The following is a 14,440-nucleotide window of genomic DNA, read 5'->3' on the forward strand; positions in this document are numbered from 1 at the left end:
GCGGGAGTACGCCGTCGCGTTCGACGACGGCACCGTCGAGGCGCGCGTCGCCGCGGAGCGCGTCCTCGCGGTGGGCGACGAGCGCCTCGACGACGGCGCGCTGCCCTTCGCGCCCCTGAGCCTCGCCGAGGTCGACGCGGCCCACTGCATCCCGGACGCGCGCGCCGACGCCGCGGCCGCGCGCGCGCCGCCGTCCGCGGGGCACCTCGAGGCGCTCGCGCGCGGGCCGCCGCGCGGGCCCCGCGGCGCGCTCGCGCTCGAGGAGGCCGCGGCGGCCCTCGTCGCCGCGGCCGTCGCCGACGACCGCCGCTGCCGCGCGCCGCGGTCCCGCGCGGACGCCCAGCGCAAGGCGGACCTGAAGCGCGCGCTCCACGCGCTCCTCGACGACCCGCGGCCCGGCCTCGACGACAAGCTCCGCAGCGCGCTCAAGAGCGCCGCCAAGGACCTCCTCGCGCGCAAGGACGTCCGGCCCGCGGCCTCGAACTGGGCCGCGCGGTCGGGCCTCCGCCGCTCGCTCTCGCGCGCGGACTCGACGTCGTAACTCGGCCGCCGCCGCAGTGGAAGTAAGGACATTCGTGTCATGTTTTAGGGGGGCAGCGCCGGCGCGCGCCGCCACGCCGCCCCGCGCTAGATGAGCCCGCCGGCCGAGAGCGCGCCCGTCGTCCCGCCCGCGTTGCTCTGGAGCGCCGCCGCGGTGCAGATGATGGCGATCATGTCGGCGTGCGACGCGACCTCGACGACGTAGGTCGAGCGGCAGCCCGCGCCCGTCGTGTACGACTTGCCCACGAGGTCGCCCGACGCCGTGCTCACCTTCCCGAGGAACTCCATCGCCGACAACTTCACGCCGCGGTAGAGCGCGTCGCTCCGCTTCGGCGCGTCCGGGCTCCCGCCTTGTTCGAAGCAGCGGAACTCGTTGACGGCCGACGTGAGCCCGCGCTTCGTCGTGATCTCGGCCCAGGGGTAGTACGAGCCGAGCACGTCGTCGAGGCCGCGCGTCGGGTCCCGCTCGGGCGCCTGCCCCTCGTAGGACGGCGCGCCCCGGTAGATGACGTAGGTGTCCTCCGTGAGCCCCATGGTGCCCTTGCTCACGGCGACGACGCTGTCCTCGTCGTCGCGGTAGACGATGATGGGCTCGAACGACAGCGCGCGCGTCCGATTCTGGACGACGATCGTATGTTTCTTGTCCGCCGTCTCGAACTCGCCGCTCTGGTCGAAGGAGGAGGTGCTTCGGTAGGTCAGCGTCGTGGCGCTGTGCGACACGAGCTTGCTGTCGGAGTAGCACGTCTTCGGGAAGAAGAAGGCGTTCGTCGGCGCGAGCGTCAGCGACTGCAGGTGCTCCCGCTCCTGGCTCGCGCTGGAGCAGAAGCACGCGCTCATGCTCGAGGTGCGGCCGGTCGCCGGCTAGAATGCCGCCGGTCGGGGCGGGTGGATGTGACGAGGGAAGACAGCCCACAAAACTACAAAAAAAACTCCTCTAGAGTTAGGGTAAATGCAGTTGCAAATCTAGCGCTAGAGGCCTGGCCTCGACAATGGTGGCCGCTGCCCATGGCCGCCAGCGCGGCCGCCGAAGGCCACGGTGGCCGCCGCCGGTGGCGCGGCTCGTGGGCCTGTGTGCCCTGTCGGTGGGCAGCGCCGGCGATGCCGTGGCCGCGGCCGGCAGCCTCGGCGCCGCGGCGTCGGCGTCGTCGCGCGCGCTGTCGAGCGGCGACGACCTCGCGGCGCTCGCGGCCGTGACGGGCGCGCTGCTCGACGCCGCCGTCGGCGCCGGCGACGCGCCGAGCCTCGCGGCGATGGCGACGGCGGCCGCGGCCGCGCTCGCGGGCGCCGGCGCCTGCGGCGCGGCCTGCGCGGCGCTGGGCCGCGAGCCCTGCGGCGTCGGCGCGCCGCCGGCGAGCTGCGGCGACTGCGCGGCCGGGTCCGTCGGCGCCTGGGCGCCGAGCGCGTCCGCGTGCTGGGCGGCCGACGACGACTGCGGCGGCGCCTGCGGCGGCGCCTGCGCGCCCTGCGGCCTCGGCGAGGCCTGCGCGAGCGACGCCGACTGCGCCTGGGAGGCCTGCGAGGCCGGCGCCTGCGTCGAGCCGCGCAAGGCCTGCTTCGGGGGCTGCGGCGGCCGCGGCGCGTGCGTCGTCCTCGACGTCCTCGAGGGCTTCGCGCGGACCGACGCGGCCTGCTACGCGGGCGATTCCTGGTGCGACGCCGCCTGCCTCTGCGACGCGGGGTTCTACGGCGCGGCCTGCGAGTTCGGCGCCGACGACTACGCCGCCGCGGTCAACGTCACGCGCCACGTCGCCGCCGCGGCCGTCGCCTACGTCGGGCTCACGGACCGCGGCGACGTCGCCGCCAACGCCGCCGCGGCCGCGGCCCTGCGCGCGGCGGCCTTCCGGCCCTGCGCGGCCCTCGACGCCGGCGCCGTCGGCGACCTCGTCGCCGCGGCGGACGCCGTCGCCGCCCGCGTGGACATCGACCGCCGGTTCTGGACGTCCCGACCAAACTTTGACGCGCTCGAGCTCGGCCAAATCGACGTCGATTCGGCTGATTTGTGGACGAATCGATCGCTCTCGTCGAGTCCTCGAAGCGGAGCCGAAGAGCCCGGCGCAAATCGTTCGATTACGAGCATTGAAGTCGGGTTGAAGATTTGATTTCCCGCGCAGGTCGCCGCGGCCGCGCGCGCGCACGGGCTCGCGAACGCGACGAGCGGCGTGGACCTCCTGGGCGCCGTCGGCGACCTGCGCGTCGGCGTCCTCGCCTGCGCGGCGACGGACGGCGCCACCGTGGCCCGGAGCACGATGGCGGGGCTGCTGGACGTCCTCGACGACGTCGCGGCGGGCTACCGGAGCTTCGGCGGGTCGCTCGCGCCGCGCCGCGCGGAACTCGAATCTTCGGGCGGACTTCAACCCGGGAAACATGCCGACGGTCATGATCCGACGCGTCCGCCGCGCTTCGAGAACTCGACGAGAGGCCATCCGTTCGTCCAACACTCGTTCGACGCGACCGAGCGGTCCGAAGGTCGGCCCCGACGTCGCGGCGCGACGGGCGACGTCCGCGCAGGCGACGCGCTACGTCGCCGTCGCGGCCGCGTCCGCGGCGTCGCCCGGCGGCTTCGAGCTCGCCATCGCCGACGCCGCCGCCGACGCCGCCAAGTTCGGGGACCGGGGCGCCCGCGCGGCGCTCGCGCTGCCGGACGCGGCGTCGCTCCCGTCGCCCGCGGACGTGAGCCTCGTCGCCTCGGTCGCGGACGTCTGGCGCGGCGGCACGGCCGCGTCCCTGGCGCTGACGACGGCGGTGTCGCGCGTCGACCTCGACGGCGGCCGCCGGCGGCTGCGCGGGTCGCCCGGCGCGCGCGGCGTCGCGGCGGGCTCGTCCGGCGCCGTCGACGGCGGCGGCGCCGCCGCCGCCGGGGGCCCCTACGTCGTGCGCCTGCGGCGCCTGAAGGCGACGGCGCCGACCCTGATCCTCAAGAACGGCCGCCTCGACTGCGCGGCCGCCGGCCGCTACGCGAACACGACCTGGCCGTCGGTCTACCTTGACTGCGGCAACGGGTCCGCGGCCGCCGTCGACGTCAACGTGACCGACGTCGGCGGCGACGCGTGCCTCGCGCGGACCGGCACCCAGCCCTGGGCTGCGACGGCGTGCGCCGCCGCGGGGCCGGCGGGCGGCGCCAACGTGACCTGCGCCTGCGACGTCGCCGGGGCCCTCGACGTCGCCGGCGCGGCCGGCGCCGCGCTCGCGTGGGCCGCGCGCGCCGCGGCGGCCGGCGACGTCGACGGCGAGCGCCTCGGCTTCAACGTGCTCCTCGCGCTCGCCGTCTACGCGGCGACGTGCGGCGCCTGCTGCTGCCTCGCGCTCTGGGGCTGCCACGAGGACGCGGCGACGGCGCCGGAGGACCACGCGGCCGCGGCCGCGCGCGCCTGCGTGGAAATCAACCACCGTTTTGGGACGTCCCGACCAAACTTTGACATGCTCGAGCTCGGCTAAATCGAAGTCGATTCGGCTGATTTTGGGACGAATCGATCGCTCTCGTCGAGTTCTCGAAGCATAGCCGAAGAGCGTGTGTCGAACCTTCCGAATACGCGCACATTGAAGTCGGGTTGAAGATTTGATTTCCACGCAGGCGCGCGCGGACGCGCGCGCGTCGACGCGGAGGCCGCGCGCGCGCGGCGACCGGCTGCCCGTGCAGGAGCAGCGGCGCCTGCTCGAGGCGAGCCGGCGCGACGCCGTGCTCGAGGGCTGGGCCGGCGCCTGGCTCCGGGCCGTCTGGGAGGGCCACACGCACGTGAGCTTCGTCACGACGCGGCGGCCCGACGAGCCGCGGACGACGCGCGCGGCGGGGCTCCTCGTCGACTGGCTCGCCGCCTACGCCGTCGCGGGCCTCTGCTACCGCCTCCTCGTCTTCCCCGGGGGCCCGGCCTGCGGCGACTCCGACGGCGACCGCGCGGGCTGCCTCCGCCTCGACCGGCCCGCGGGCGGCCGCCGCTGCTTCTACGAGGCGTCGAGCCGGCGCTGCTACGACCGCGCGCCGACGGCCGACGACGCCTACCTGCCGCCGGCGCTCGTCGCCGTCGCCCTCGTCGCCGTCGCCGCGCTCGTGCCCCTCGCCGAGGCCTGGGACTGGTTCTACGAGCGCTACCTCACCGTCGCCGTGCCCGAGGGCTCGCCGCCGTCGCGCGGCCGGCGGTCCACGCGCGAGCCGCGGCCCGGCCGCGTCGCGCGCGCGGCGCGCGTCGCGCCCGACGCGGAGGCGGCGGAGGCGCGCGCGCCCGCGCGCGCGGCGCCGGCGGCCGCGGCGGGCCGCGACCAGCCGTCGTGGCGCGAGAAGCGGGGCGGCGGCGGCGAGCGGGGCGGCGCGAAGCGCGGCGGCGGCGTGGGCCTGAGCCTCCACAACCCCGTCGCCGCGCCGGCGCCGGCGTCGGCCCTCGAGGCGGCCTGCGTCGTCGACCTGCGGGCGTCGCCCGCGCCGCGCGACGACGCGCGCGAGGTCCTCGACCGCGCGAAGCGCGCGCTGCCCGACGAGGTCGCCGCCGTCGACGACGCCGTCGCCCGGGGCCGGCGGCAGCCGGCCTGGCTGCTCCGCCTGCGGGGCGCCCAGGTGCGCCACGACGTCGCGCGCGCGGCGGCCGCGTCGCCGGCGGCGCGCGCGCTCGCGGTCGGCCGCGTCTGGCCCTGCGCGCTCGCCGTGCTCGCGCGGCACCAGGAGGTGCAGGACGCGCTGCGGGACCTGGAGCGGGGCGCCTGGCTCGGCGGCCTCGACTACGCGGCGCGGCACCGGCTCCGCGAGAGGTTTGCGGCGGACGCGCGCGAAGCTCTGCGCGGACTGGGCCTGCCACGCGCCCGACGCGCTCGTGCGGCGCTGCTACTGGCGGCTCCTCGTCGCCCACGGCGAGGCCGAGGCCTGGGGCCGCGTCCTCGAGCGCTGCGGGAGCGCGCGCGAGGCCGAGCTCCAGCTCCTCGAGTTCTGCCATTTGGAGCGCCTCGACGCGCGGCGCCTCGCGCTCTACCGCAAGGTCCACGGCGACACGGCGCGGCCCTACGGCCAGCGGCGGGCCAGGGCGCCGCGGACGCTGGACGCCGTGGTCCTCGCCTGGGTCGCCGTCGCCGCGGCCTGCGGCGCCGCGGCCGCGCTCCTGCTCCGCGCCGTCGTCGCGACGCGCGCGGCGCACGGCCACCGGGCCGTGCGCTCCTGGTTCCGCATCGCCATGCTCGGCCGCGTCGTCACGCTCTGCTTCCTCGACCCCCTGAGCCTGCTCGTCTTCCGCGTCCTGCTGCCGGGAGCACTCGCCTGTGCCGAATTCAACCACTTGTTTGGGACGTCCCGACCAAACTTCAGAATTCTCTATCTCGGTCAAATCGAAGTCGATTCGGCTGATTTTTGGACGAATCGATTGCTCTCGTCGCAAGTTCTCGAAGCACAGCCGAAGAAGTTGCGTCAAAACTGTCGCGTACGCTCACATTGAAGTCGAGTTGAAGATTTGAATTCGGCACAGGCGCTCGCGCCGCGGCTCCGGTCGGGCGGCGGCGACCCCGCGCGCGCGCACGCGTTCCCCTGGCGCACGCCCCTCGACGTCTTCCCGACGGCGCTGGTCTGCCACGAGAGCGCCGCGGCGCGGGGCACGTCCGTCGCCGAGCGGCTCGCGTTCCGCGACCACTGCGGCGCGTGCACGCCCCGGTCCGCGCGGAACTCGCACCCTCGAGCCGACTTCGATGTGAGCGTATGCGACAGTTTCGACGCGAGGTTTTCTGCCGTGCTTCGAGACCGCGACGAGAGCGATCGACTCGTCCAAAAATCAGCCGAATCGACGTCGATGTGGCCGAGCTGGAGAATTTTGAAACTCACCGATTTATTTCCGCGCAGGCTCCGGTCCGAGAAGAGCCGGCGCGCGCTCCTCGGGCGCCGCGCGGCGGGCCTGCGGGGCTACCCCGGGGGCCTGGCGACGGCCTTCGACCAGCTCGCGCCCGCGGCGCACCGGCGCGCGGTCAACGCGGCGTTCCGCGACGACTCGCTCCGGTGGCGCGCGGGCCCGCTCGCGCGCGCGCTCGACGAGGAGCACGCGTCGGACCCGGCCTGGGCCGGCTACCTCGGCGCCGCGCTCGCGGCGCTGCTGGCCCTGCCGGAGCCCCTCCAGGACGTCGTCGTCCGCGAGGCCGCGGTTTTGGCCTGCGTCGGCGCCGCGCGGTGCCTCCGGCGCGCGCGCGGCCTCGGCAGCCTCGCGGCGTTCGCGGCCGTGCTCCTGGGCAGCCTCGGCGCGCTCGCGTTGGGCTTCTTCGCGCTCGAGCGGTGGCGGCGGCGCGGCGACGACCCGGAGCTCGCGGCCGACGGCGAGCACGACCAGACCTACGAGCAGTACCTCGCGGCGGTCATCATCGCGCGGCAGGCGCGCGAGGCCACGCTCCAGACGGCGGAGCGGCGCTTCCTGCGCTTCAAGAAGAAGGGCGCGCCGGCGCCGGCGCCGGCGCCGGCGGCCGAGCCCGCGCCGCGCGCGGAGCCCGTCGTCGCCGTCGAGCCGCCGCGGGCCGCGCGGCCGTCGCCGCTCCGCATCCGGTCCTTCGACCGCGCGTGGGCGCCGCCGCCGTCCGAGGCGGAGATCTGCGAGATCCTCGACCTCTCGCCGCACCCCGACGAGAGCTACGCGGCGCACCGGTCCGTGGACCGGGGCGCGCGCGCGCTGGACTTCGCCCTGCCCCCGGACGACGGCGGGCCCGCGGCGACGGGCGCCATCTTCGACCCCGGGCCCTAATTCATCGCGACCTTCGCGGGGCGAGCTTGGACGCCGGGACGTCGGCGAGGGAGTAGGCCGCGTCCGGCGCGTCGCCCGCGAGCGCGGCGGAGATGGCCGCCGCGCAGTGGTCCCAGGCGAAGGCGTCGTAGACGTAGGACAGGTCGTCCCGCCGGGGGTCGACGAGGTCGTAGAGGTCGCCGTTCGTGAGGAGCGCGCCGCCGCCGCCGGCGTCGCCGAGATCGCGGCGCGTGAACGGCATCGCGTCGCCGCGCGCGTGGCCTGGGCGGAATTCGAATCTTCAATATCACTTCGATTGCAACATTTCCTTCTGCTGCTTTTTGAGAGCTCGAGGAGAGCACTCGATCCGTCCAAAAATCACCCGAATCGACGTCGATGTGACGGAGAGGTTCAAAAGTTCTGGTCCGGCTCGCCGGCTGTTTCCGGCGCGGCGCGCGGCCCGCGCAGGTGCCGTCGGGCCAGGCCTCGTCGAGGCGCGCGCCGCCGAGGCGCGCGAGGGCGAGGATCCGGTCGAAGGCCGGGTGGAGGGGCCAGAAGAGCGGGTCGTTGGGCGCCGCGCCCGTCGCGAGCGCGCCGACGGCGCCGTTCGCCTGCGGAACGTCGCTTCGGCGGCCTTCCGAAACGGGAAGGGGGGGGGCGCCGCCGCCGCGCGCAGGCGACGTCGCCCGCGAGCGCGAAGAAGGCGTCGTCCGCGGCGGCGTCCGTCGCGAGCGCCGGCGCGAGCCGCGCCGCGCAGCGGCCGTCGGCGCCCTCGGCCGCGACGAGCGCCGACGCGTCGACAAAGTCGCTGGCGACGGCGCAGGCGCCCGTGGACGGGTCGCGGACCGCGCCGAGGTAGCCCGCGCGCGCGAGGACGTCGCGCGCGGTCGCGGCCGCGCCGTCGTAGGCCGGGCACGCGAGCGCCGTGGCGTTCGGTCCGGCCGGCTCGAGGAAGCCCGCGCGGTCCATGCGCTGCCAGCCCGGGAGCACGCGCGCGGCCCAGGCGGGGACGAACCTGGGGGGCGCGGTGCGGTGCGCGACGGGGCGGGGGCGCGGACGCCGGGCGCCTCGCGCGCGCCACGCGGGCCGCTCGCGGAGCGCCGCGCCGAGGTCCCCGCCGCAGGCCCAGGCGCCGCCGAGGATCGTGTGCAGGTTCCCTGCGGTCGTCGTCGCGCGCCGGCGTTTTAGACGGGCGCCGGGCGCCGCGCCGTGGAGCACGAACTCCGCGCACGCGTGGAGGTCGCCGAGCGACGTGCCGTTGAGCGCCAGAGCGACGCAGGGCGCGAGCTCGCCGCACGCGGGCAGCGGCAGCTCGCGCGCCGCGTCGACGCCGCAGAGGTCCGCGCTCCGCTTCACGCGGGGCGTGGCGTCGGCGTCGCGCGGGTCCGTCGCGTAGCACGCGCCGTTCGTGACGGGGTCGCCGCAGTCGCGCTCGCGGACCGTGTCCCGGAAGTAGGCGCCGCCGAGGCCCGCCTCCGCGTCCGCCTGCGCCGGGGGGCGGGGGCGCGGTCGCGGCCGGCCGCGCGCCGCGCGGCGCCCGCGCCGGCGCGCGCCGGGCCGAAGTAGTCGTCCGCGAAGACCGACGACGCGTTCCAGCCGTAGGGCCGCGCGCCGAAGGCCGCGCCGTCGATGGTGAAGTCCCAGTAGGGCGTCGGCGCGCGGAGCTCGGCGTCGACGGCGCGGAGGCTCGCGTCGAGCTGGAGCGTGAAGGCCGCGTGGGCCGTGAAGAAGGAGACGCCGCCGTGGAAGGGCGAGCAGCCGGGCCCGTGGCTGTGCTTCGCCGCGAGCTCGCCGAGCGTCGCCGCGCGCCGCCGCGCGGCCGGGTCCGCCGCGCGCCACGCGTCCCCGTCGGCCGCGGCGCCGAGGGCCGCGAGGGCCGCGAGCCACTGGGCCCGGTCCGGCGCCGTCAGCGCGCGGAGCTCGCGGCGCACGTAGCGGCAGGCCACGGCGAAGGTCGCCGACGCTCCCTCGTACGCCGCCTCGAGGCCGAAGCGGTCGCCGCCGCGGAAGCACGTCGCGACCCAGGCGCCGTCGCCCGCGCCGGCGACCGTGGCGTTGCCCGCCGCGACGCGCCAGGCGACGCCGGCCCGGGCGCCGTCCCAGGCGAGCGCGTTCGCGGCGAAGGGCTCCGCGAGCGCCGCGATGCCGTAGAGCGGCAGCGACGGCGGTTCCCCGTAGTACGAGACGCTCAGGCGCAGGTTCGACGGGAACGCGGCGGCGTCGGCCTGCCAGGGCTTGGCGGACCCGACCTCGCGCGGCGACGCGCTCGGCGCCTGCCGCCGCGACGCGCCGCGGGCGCTCGCCGGCGCGCCGGCGCCGAGACTCTTGCGGTTCCAGCCCAGCGTCCCGACGACGACGAAGAAGGCGCCGAGCCCGACGGCGGCGCGCCGCCGCTCGAGCCGCTTGGACCGGCCGATCTCCTCGTACTCGTAGGCGCCGCCCATCGGGCTGCCTCGACTTATACGGCCATACGACTGCGCCACGGATGCCGAAACTTCACGTTACAGACAAGTTGCATTTCAGAGCTCGGCGGCGAACTCGAGACGCATTCTTCCTGGTGTGCAGAGTGCGTCGTTCTGCGGCGTGCTGCTGGACGTGCGCTCGTCTTCTTTCACACGTCTGCGGGTCATCTCTTGTGCCGCCGCTCGCGTGCTGTTGCGCGAGAGTTGAGGACACGTGAGTTTCGCACCAGCTCCTCCTCTTCGATTTGTCGCACAGGCACTTGTCGCAATGGCCCATGCTCGAGCGTCCGCCCTCGTCGTCTTGCTCCTCGCCTCGACCCGCGCGGAGATGGTCACGGAGCTGCCGCTGCCGGACGTGTCCTTCGCCGCGGCGCGCGCGGCCCTGCTCGGCGGGCTCCTCCACGAGGCGAACCGGTACGGCCCCGTGGACGTGACGCGCGAGAGCAAGGCCGTGCACCGCAACGCGTTCCGCCACCCGCGCGGCGGGCCGACCGAGGAGCGGTGCGAGGTGCTCGCCGACACGGCGTCGCGCTTCGAGCTCCGCGTCGACGCGGCGTCCCCGAAGGCGCCCTTCGGCGACCAGTTCCAGACGTCCGTCGTCGTGACATTGGACGGCTCGGCGCCGGAGCTCGCCATGCGGACGCGGACCAAGGTCCGGTGGCTGTCGCCGAAGCGGCCCCTGGGCATGATCTCGAAGCGGGTCGAGCGCGCCGCGGAGCAGGGCACGGCGGACGCGTACCGCGTCTTCGCCCAGTGCCTCCGGGCCGGCGCCGGCGAGCCCGAGCCGTCCGTCGTCGCGCGCGCCGCGGCCAAGGCGCGGCCCCACGGGCGCAAGCTCCTCTCGTGCGCCGTGCTCGGCAGCCTCGTCGCATACCTCCAGTACCACGCCGACCCGGCCGACCCCGGAGACGTCTAGGGAGCTCCACAACCTTCCGCCTCAACCCCTGTGTTTTTGTATACTACATGTGCTTGCTTGAGAGCTAAAAAACCCGCGCCGCCAAGGTTCAAGAAAGTCTTCAAGTTTTGAGTTTTTGTAACTTCGCCAACGGTTGAGAAGGGCGCTGGGTGTCCGTGGTCGACGCGGACCTCGCGCTGTGCGCGGTCATCGCCGCCTCCACCGGTGCGACGGCTTGCGATGAAGTGCGCGGCGCTGCCCGCCGCGGCGGCGACGGAGGCCGCGCCGCTCCTCTTGACGAAGTGTGAGGTCGTGCCGTCGACGGCGCCCGGGCGGAAGCACGGCTGCCACGCGCCCTGGGATGCGAACATGGCGTTGATGTGGACGACCCTCGGTGCGTCGCTGGCGACGACGCTGGGCAGCCTGCCGCGGCTCGAGCCTCGCGCCGCCCGGGCCTGGGGCGGGTGCTACTTGCTCGCCGTGGGCCTGCTGCAGTACTTTGGGTGGGTCGCGACGCTCACGCAGATGGGCACCGCGCGGCGGCCGACGGCGGCCGACCGCGAGGCCGGCGTACCGACGTGCGCCGCCTGCGGCACGGTCGCGGGCCCGCGCGTCCACCACTGCCGGCGCTGCAACATGTGCGTCGAGGACTTTGACCACCACTGCGTCTACCTGAACCGCTGCGTCGGCCGCCAGAACTACGCGTCGTTCTTCGGGTGCATCTTCTTCACGACCGCGGCCTACACCATCGGCGTCGGCGTCGTCGGCGCGGCCTGCGCGGCGCGGCGCGACGCGGCCTGCGCGGGCCTCGCGGCCGCCGCGCTCTACCCCGCGGCGGCGGCCGGCTCCATCTGGTACCTCGTCTTCTTCGCGAAGCAGTCGACGATGGACTGGCTCAAGGCCCGCCGGCGATCCAAGGCGTCGCTCCTCGAGGCCTACGTCGCGGACCGGGCGCCGCCGCCGCCGCCGCCGCCGCCGCGGTCGCTCGCGCTCCCGGCCGTCGCCGACGCGTGCGCGAGCTCCGCGGCCGCGGCGGCCGCCGTGCGCCGGCTGCTCCGCGAGGAGCCCCTCCACGAGGCCTTCGCGGCGCACCTCGCGGGCCTCGACGCCGCCGAGCCCCTCGCCTTCTTCGACGCCGTCGCCGCCTACCGCCGCCGGCCGGGGCCGGCCGCGGCGGCGCGCGTCTACGCCGCGCACGTCGCGCCGGGCGCGCCCCGCGCCGTCGACGTCGCCGGCAAGGCCCAGCGCGCGGCCCAGCGCGCCGTCGCCGCGGGCGCCGGCGACGTCGCCCTCTTCGACGCCGCCGTCGACTCCGTCGTCGCGCACCTCGCGCGGACGCGGCTCCGGGCCTTCCTCGCGGCGACGCCGGGGCCCGTCGCCGCGCTCCCGGACGGCGCGGCGCCGTCCATCGTCCGCCTCTCCGCGACGACGGAGATCGCGCTCCTGCCCCTCTAACGTCGTGGACGTCGCCGCCTCTCTCGCGTGAACATCCCACAGGAGACTCTTAGAAGGTTCGGAAGCCGCCCCAGTTGCGCCCCTGGCGGTAGGTGCCGGGCCGCGCCCAGGGCGCGCGCTGCTCCGCGTCCGCGGCGGCCTCGTCCGGCGACTCGTCGATCTTGCGCAGCGACTCGATCGGGTAGTACTTCTCGACGACGGCGTGGTTGTTCGTCTTGAAGCCGAGGGCCTGGCGGTGGATGAGCAGGTCCTGGCGCGCCTTGAGGCACGCGGCGCGCTGCGCGTCGAAGGCCGCGCGCGCGTCGTCCGACGGGTCGTCGTCGTGCATCCGCCGCGCGCGGTCGAGGAGCGCGAACTCGTAGTCGCAGCGGCTCGTCGTCCGCCCGAGGGCCCTGGCCATCTCCTCGGCCATCTCCTCCTCGATGGACTCGACGTGCGCCTTGACGTCGTAGGACCCCCGGAGGCGGTCGAGGTACATGCTCTCGCAGCCCTCGTCGACGAGCTTCTCCGCGAGGCTCCGCCACGCCGGCGGCTTCGCGCCGGGCCGCGACAGCGCCTTCGAGAGGCCCGCGTGGTCGCCGGACGCGCACCGGCGGGCCGGCGCCGCCGCGGCGGCGCGCGCGGACCTGTGCCGGGGGTGAAATGCGCGCGCGCCGACGGGGAGCGGCGCGAATGCTTGGAATCCCGATCGTGCTCTCGCGTCCCGGAATAAGGTCAGCAGCTGGCGAAACGAGGCGATACTGACGAGATAAGAGGGAGCTGTAGTTTTCGGAGTCGTCTTTGGACGCTGGGAGGGACCGAAGCGCGCAGCGGAGCATGAGGTGTCACCTCATGCGCTGTCGTTCGGGCTGCGGCGCGGGAGAGACACCACCAACGTGGCGGTCGTTCGAGCTGCGGCGCGGGAGAGTTTCCAGGGCGTCTCGATGACTCAGGCTGGCGCGCCCTGGCACCCAAACCACCCGCTTTCGCAGCCACGCATGTTGCGGGTGCACTCGGCCAAGCCGGGCTTTGCTCGGCCAGTGGCGCCGGCCGCGCCCCGGCGTGCGCGGCAGGGTGGTACATCTTACTACAGGGAAATGGCGTTCCCCAGCCGTCACACCCACGTCGCGCCCAAAACCAAGGGGCGTATCCAACGCCATCGATGGTGGCGCGCACCGCCACCACGGACTTGTACGCCGCGGCAGCCCCGCGGGGACGAGGCCCGCGCGGTGGAATTTGGTCGACGCCAGAACCACCTCCGATGAGGGCACCGACGGTCAGGCTTACGCCTAGGGGTCATGGAAGGCCACTCCGACCACCAGAACGGGCTGCCGTGCGTCGGAAGCGCGGCCTCGGAGGTCTCCGTCCCCGGCCCGCGCGTACGTGTTTGGTACTCAAGCCAGCGAAACGGCTAGCCATTCGTCCCAATCCGAGCGCTTGTTTTTGTCACGTATAGCCACCGGGCGTCCCTGGCCGCACACCAATCCCCGGTAGTTTAGACGGGGGGTGCGTCGGCCATCGGACGCCGTCGCCGGAGCAAAGCCCGGCTTCTCGGCCCGGGCTAGGTCTGCATGTTTCAGGCAAACGTCGCCAAACGAGCAGTGGCAAAAGGCATGGAGGCCCCCAGCGCCGATGCATTCGGCATCCTGCACGTGCAGATCATCGCGGTCGCGGACCTCGCCGGCAGCCTCGCGACGGCGTCGGCGCTGCGCGTCTGCGCGCGCTTCGGGTCCGCGGAGCGGTCGACGGCGCGCGTCGCGGTATCCCAGGGCGGCGCCTACTTTGGGCGCGAGTGCCTGCGCTTCGAGGTGCCCCGCGGGCCCGGCGCCTGGCCGCGGACCCTCGAGGTGCGCTGCGTCGACGCCCGGGGCGGCGCGTCGGCGCGCGGCGCCGTCGACGTCCGCGGCGCGCTCGTCGGCCGCGTCGCGCACGTCGACTCCGCGGCGAAGCTCGCGAGCGCCGCGCACGGGTCCTGCGCGCTGCGCGTGTCGGCGGCCTTCGACGTCGTCGAGGGACCCCTGCGGCCCGGCGACGCCGTGGAGCTCTCCGGCGCCGCGGCCGGCGCGGACGCGTTCCCGATCCCCGCGGCCGCGCGCCTGACCGTCGCGGCCGCGGCGGGCGGCGACGCGCTCCTGCGCTACGCCTGCGACGGCCGCGAGTGCCGCGTGGCCCTGCGGCGGCCCCTCGTGAGCCGCGCGGGTGCGGCGCCGCGGCCGCCCGGCGCCGGAACCGCGTCGCCGCCGCCGTCGCGGCTCGCGGCCGCGGCGGCGTCGCCGCTCGGGCGCGCGCTGGGCGACGCGCTCAGGGACCCCAACGCCGCCGCGCGCCGCGCGCGGAGCGGCACGGGCCTCCTCGCCGAGCGCTGGGCCGCCGGCGGCGCCGAGTGCGTCGGCGGCGACCTCCTCTACGCCATCGGCGCCGCCGACGGGCCCGCTCGA

At 75.4% G+C, this 14,440-nt stretch overlaps 4 protein-coding genes across 4 annotated transcripts; 3 read left to right on the forward strand and 1 right to left on the reverse strand.

The window, feature by feature from the left end:
• Positions 1 to 1,790: 1,790 nt before the first annotated feature.
• On the forward strand, positions 1,791 to 5,863 carry AURANDRAFT_67604 (hypothetical protein; the record flags this gene model as incomplete). Its single annotated transcript, XM_009043099.1, has 6 exons — positions 1,791 to 2,441; positions 2,652 to 2,816; positions 3,049 to 3,912; positions 4,112 to 5,194; positions 5,301 to 5,753; positions 5,825 to 5,863. 6 exons carry the CDS (start codon positions 1,791 to 1,793, stop codon positions 5,861 to 5,863), a joined length of 3,255 nt encoding a protein of 1,084 aa, XP_009041347.1.
• Positions 5,864 to 6,829: 966 nt separating this feature from the next.
• Positions 6,830 to 9,655, reverse strand: AURANDRAFT_67605 (hypothetical protein; the record flags this gene model as incomplete). The annotated part of the gene is made up of 6 exons (XM_009043134.1): positions 6,830 to 7,120; positions 7,273 to 7,493; positions 7,615 to 7,822; positions 7,893 to 8,226; positions 8,293 to 8,696; positions 8,792 to 9,655. 6 exons carry the CDS (start codon positions 9,653 to 9,655, stop codon positions 6,830 to 6,832), a joined length of 2,322 nt encoding a protein of 773 aa, XP_009041382.1.
• A 101-nt stretch (positions 9,656 to 9,756) lies between these two features.
• On the forward strand, positions 9,757 to 10,649 carry AURANDRAFT_72637 (expressed protein; the record flags this gene model as incomplete). Its single annotated transcript, XM_009043100.1, has 1 exon — positions 9,757 to 10,649. The coding sequence occupies one exon, from the start codon at positions 9,942 to 9,944 to the stop codon at positions 10,587 to 10,589; it is 648 nt and encodes a 215-aa protein (XP_009041348.1).
• A 444-nt stretch (positions 10,650 to 11,093) lies between these two features.
• AURANDRAFT_33302 (hypothetical protein) lies at positions 11,094 to 11,258 on the forward strand (the record flags this gene model as incomplete). Its single annotated transcript, XM_009043101.1, has 1 exon — positions 11,094 to 11,258. A coding segment is annotated over one exon (165 nt), but the record flags the coding sequence as incomplete, so codon positions are not given.
• Positions 11,259 to 14,440: the final 3,182 nt, after the last annotated feature.

Source organism: Aureococcus anophagefferens (genome assembly GCF_000186865.1).
Source record: "Aureococcus anophagefferens unplaced genomic scaffold AURANscaffold_44, whole genome shotgun sequence".
NCBI lineage: Eukaryota > Pelagophyceae > Pelagomonadales > Pelagomonadaceae > Aureococcus > Aureococcus anophagefferens.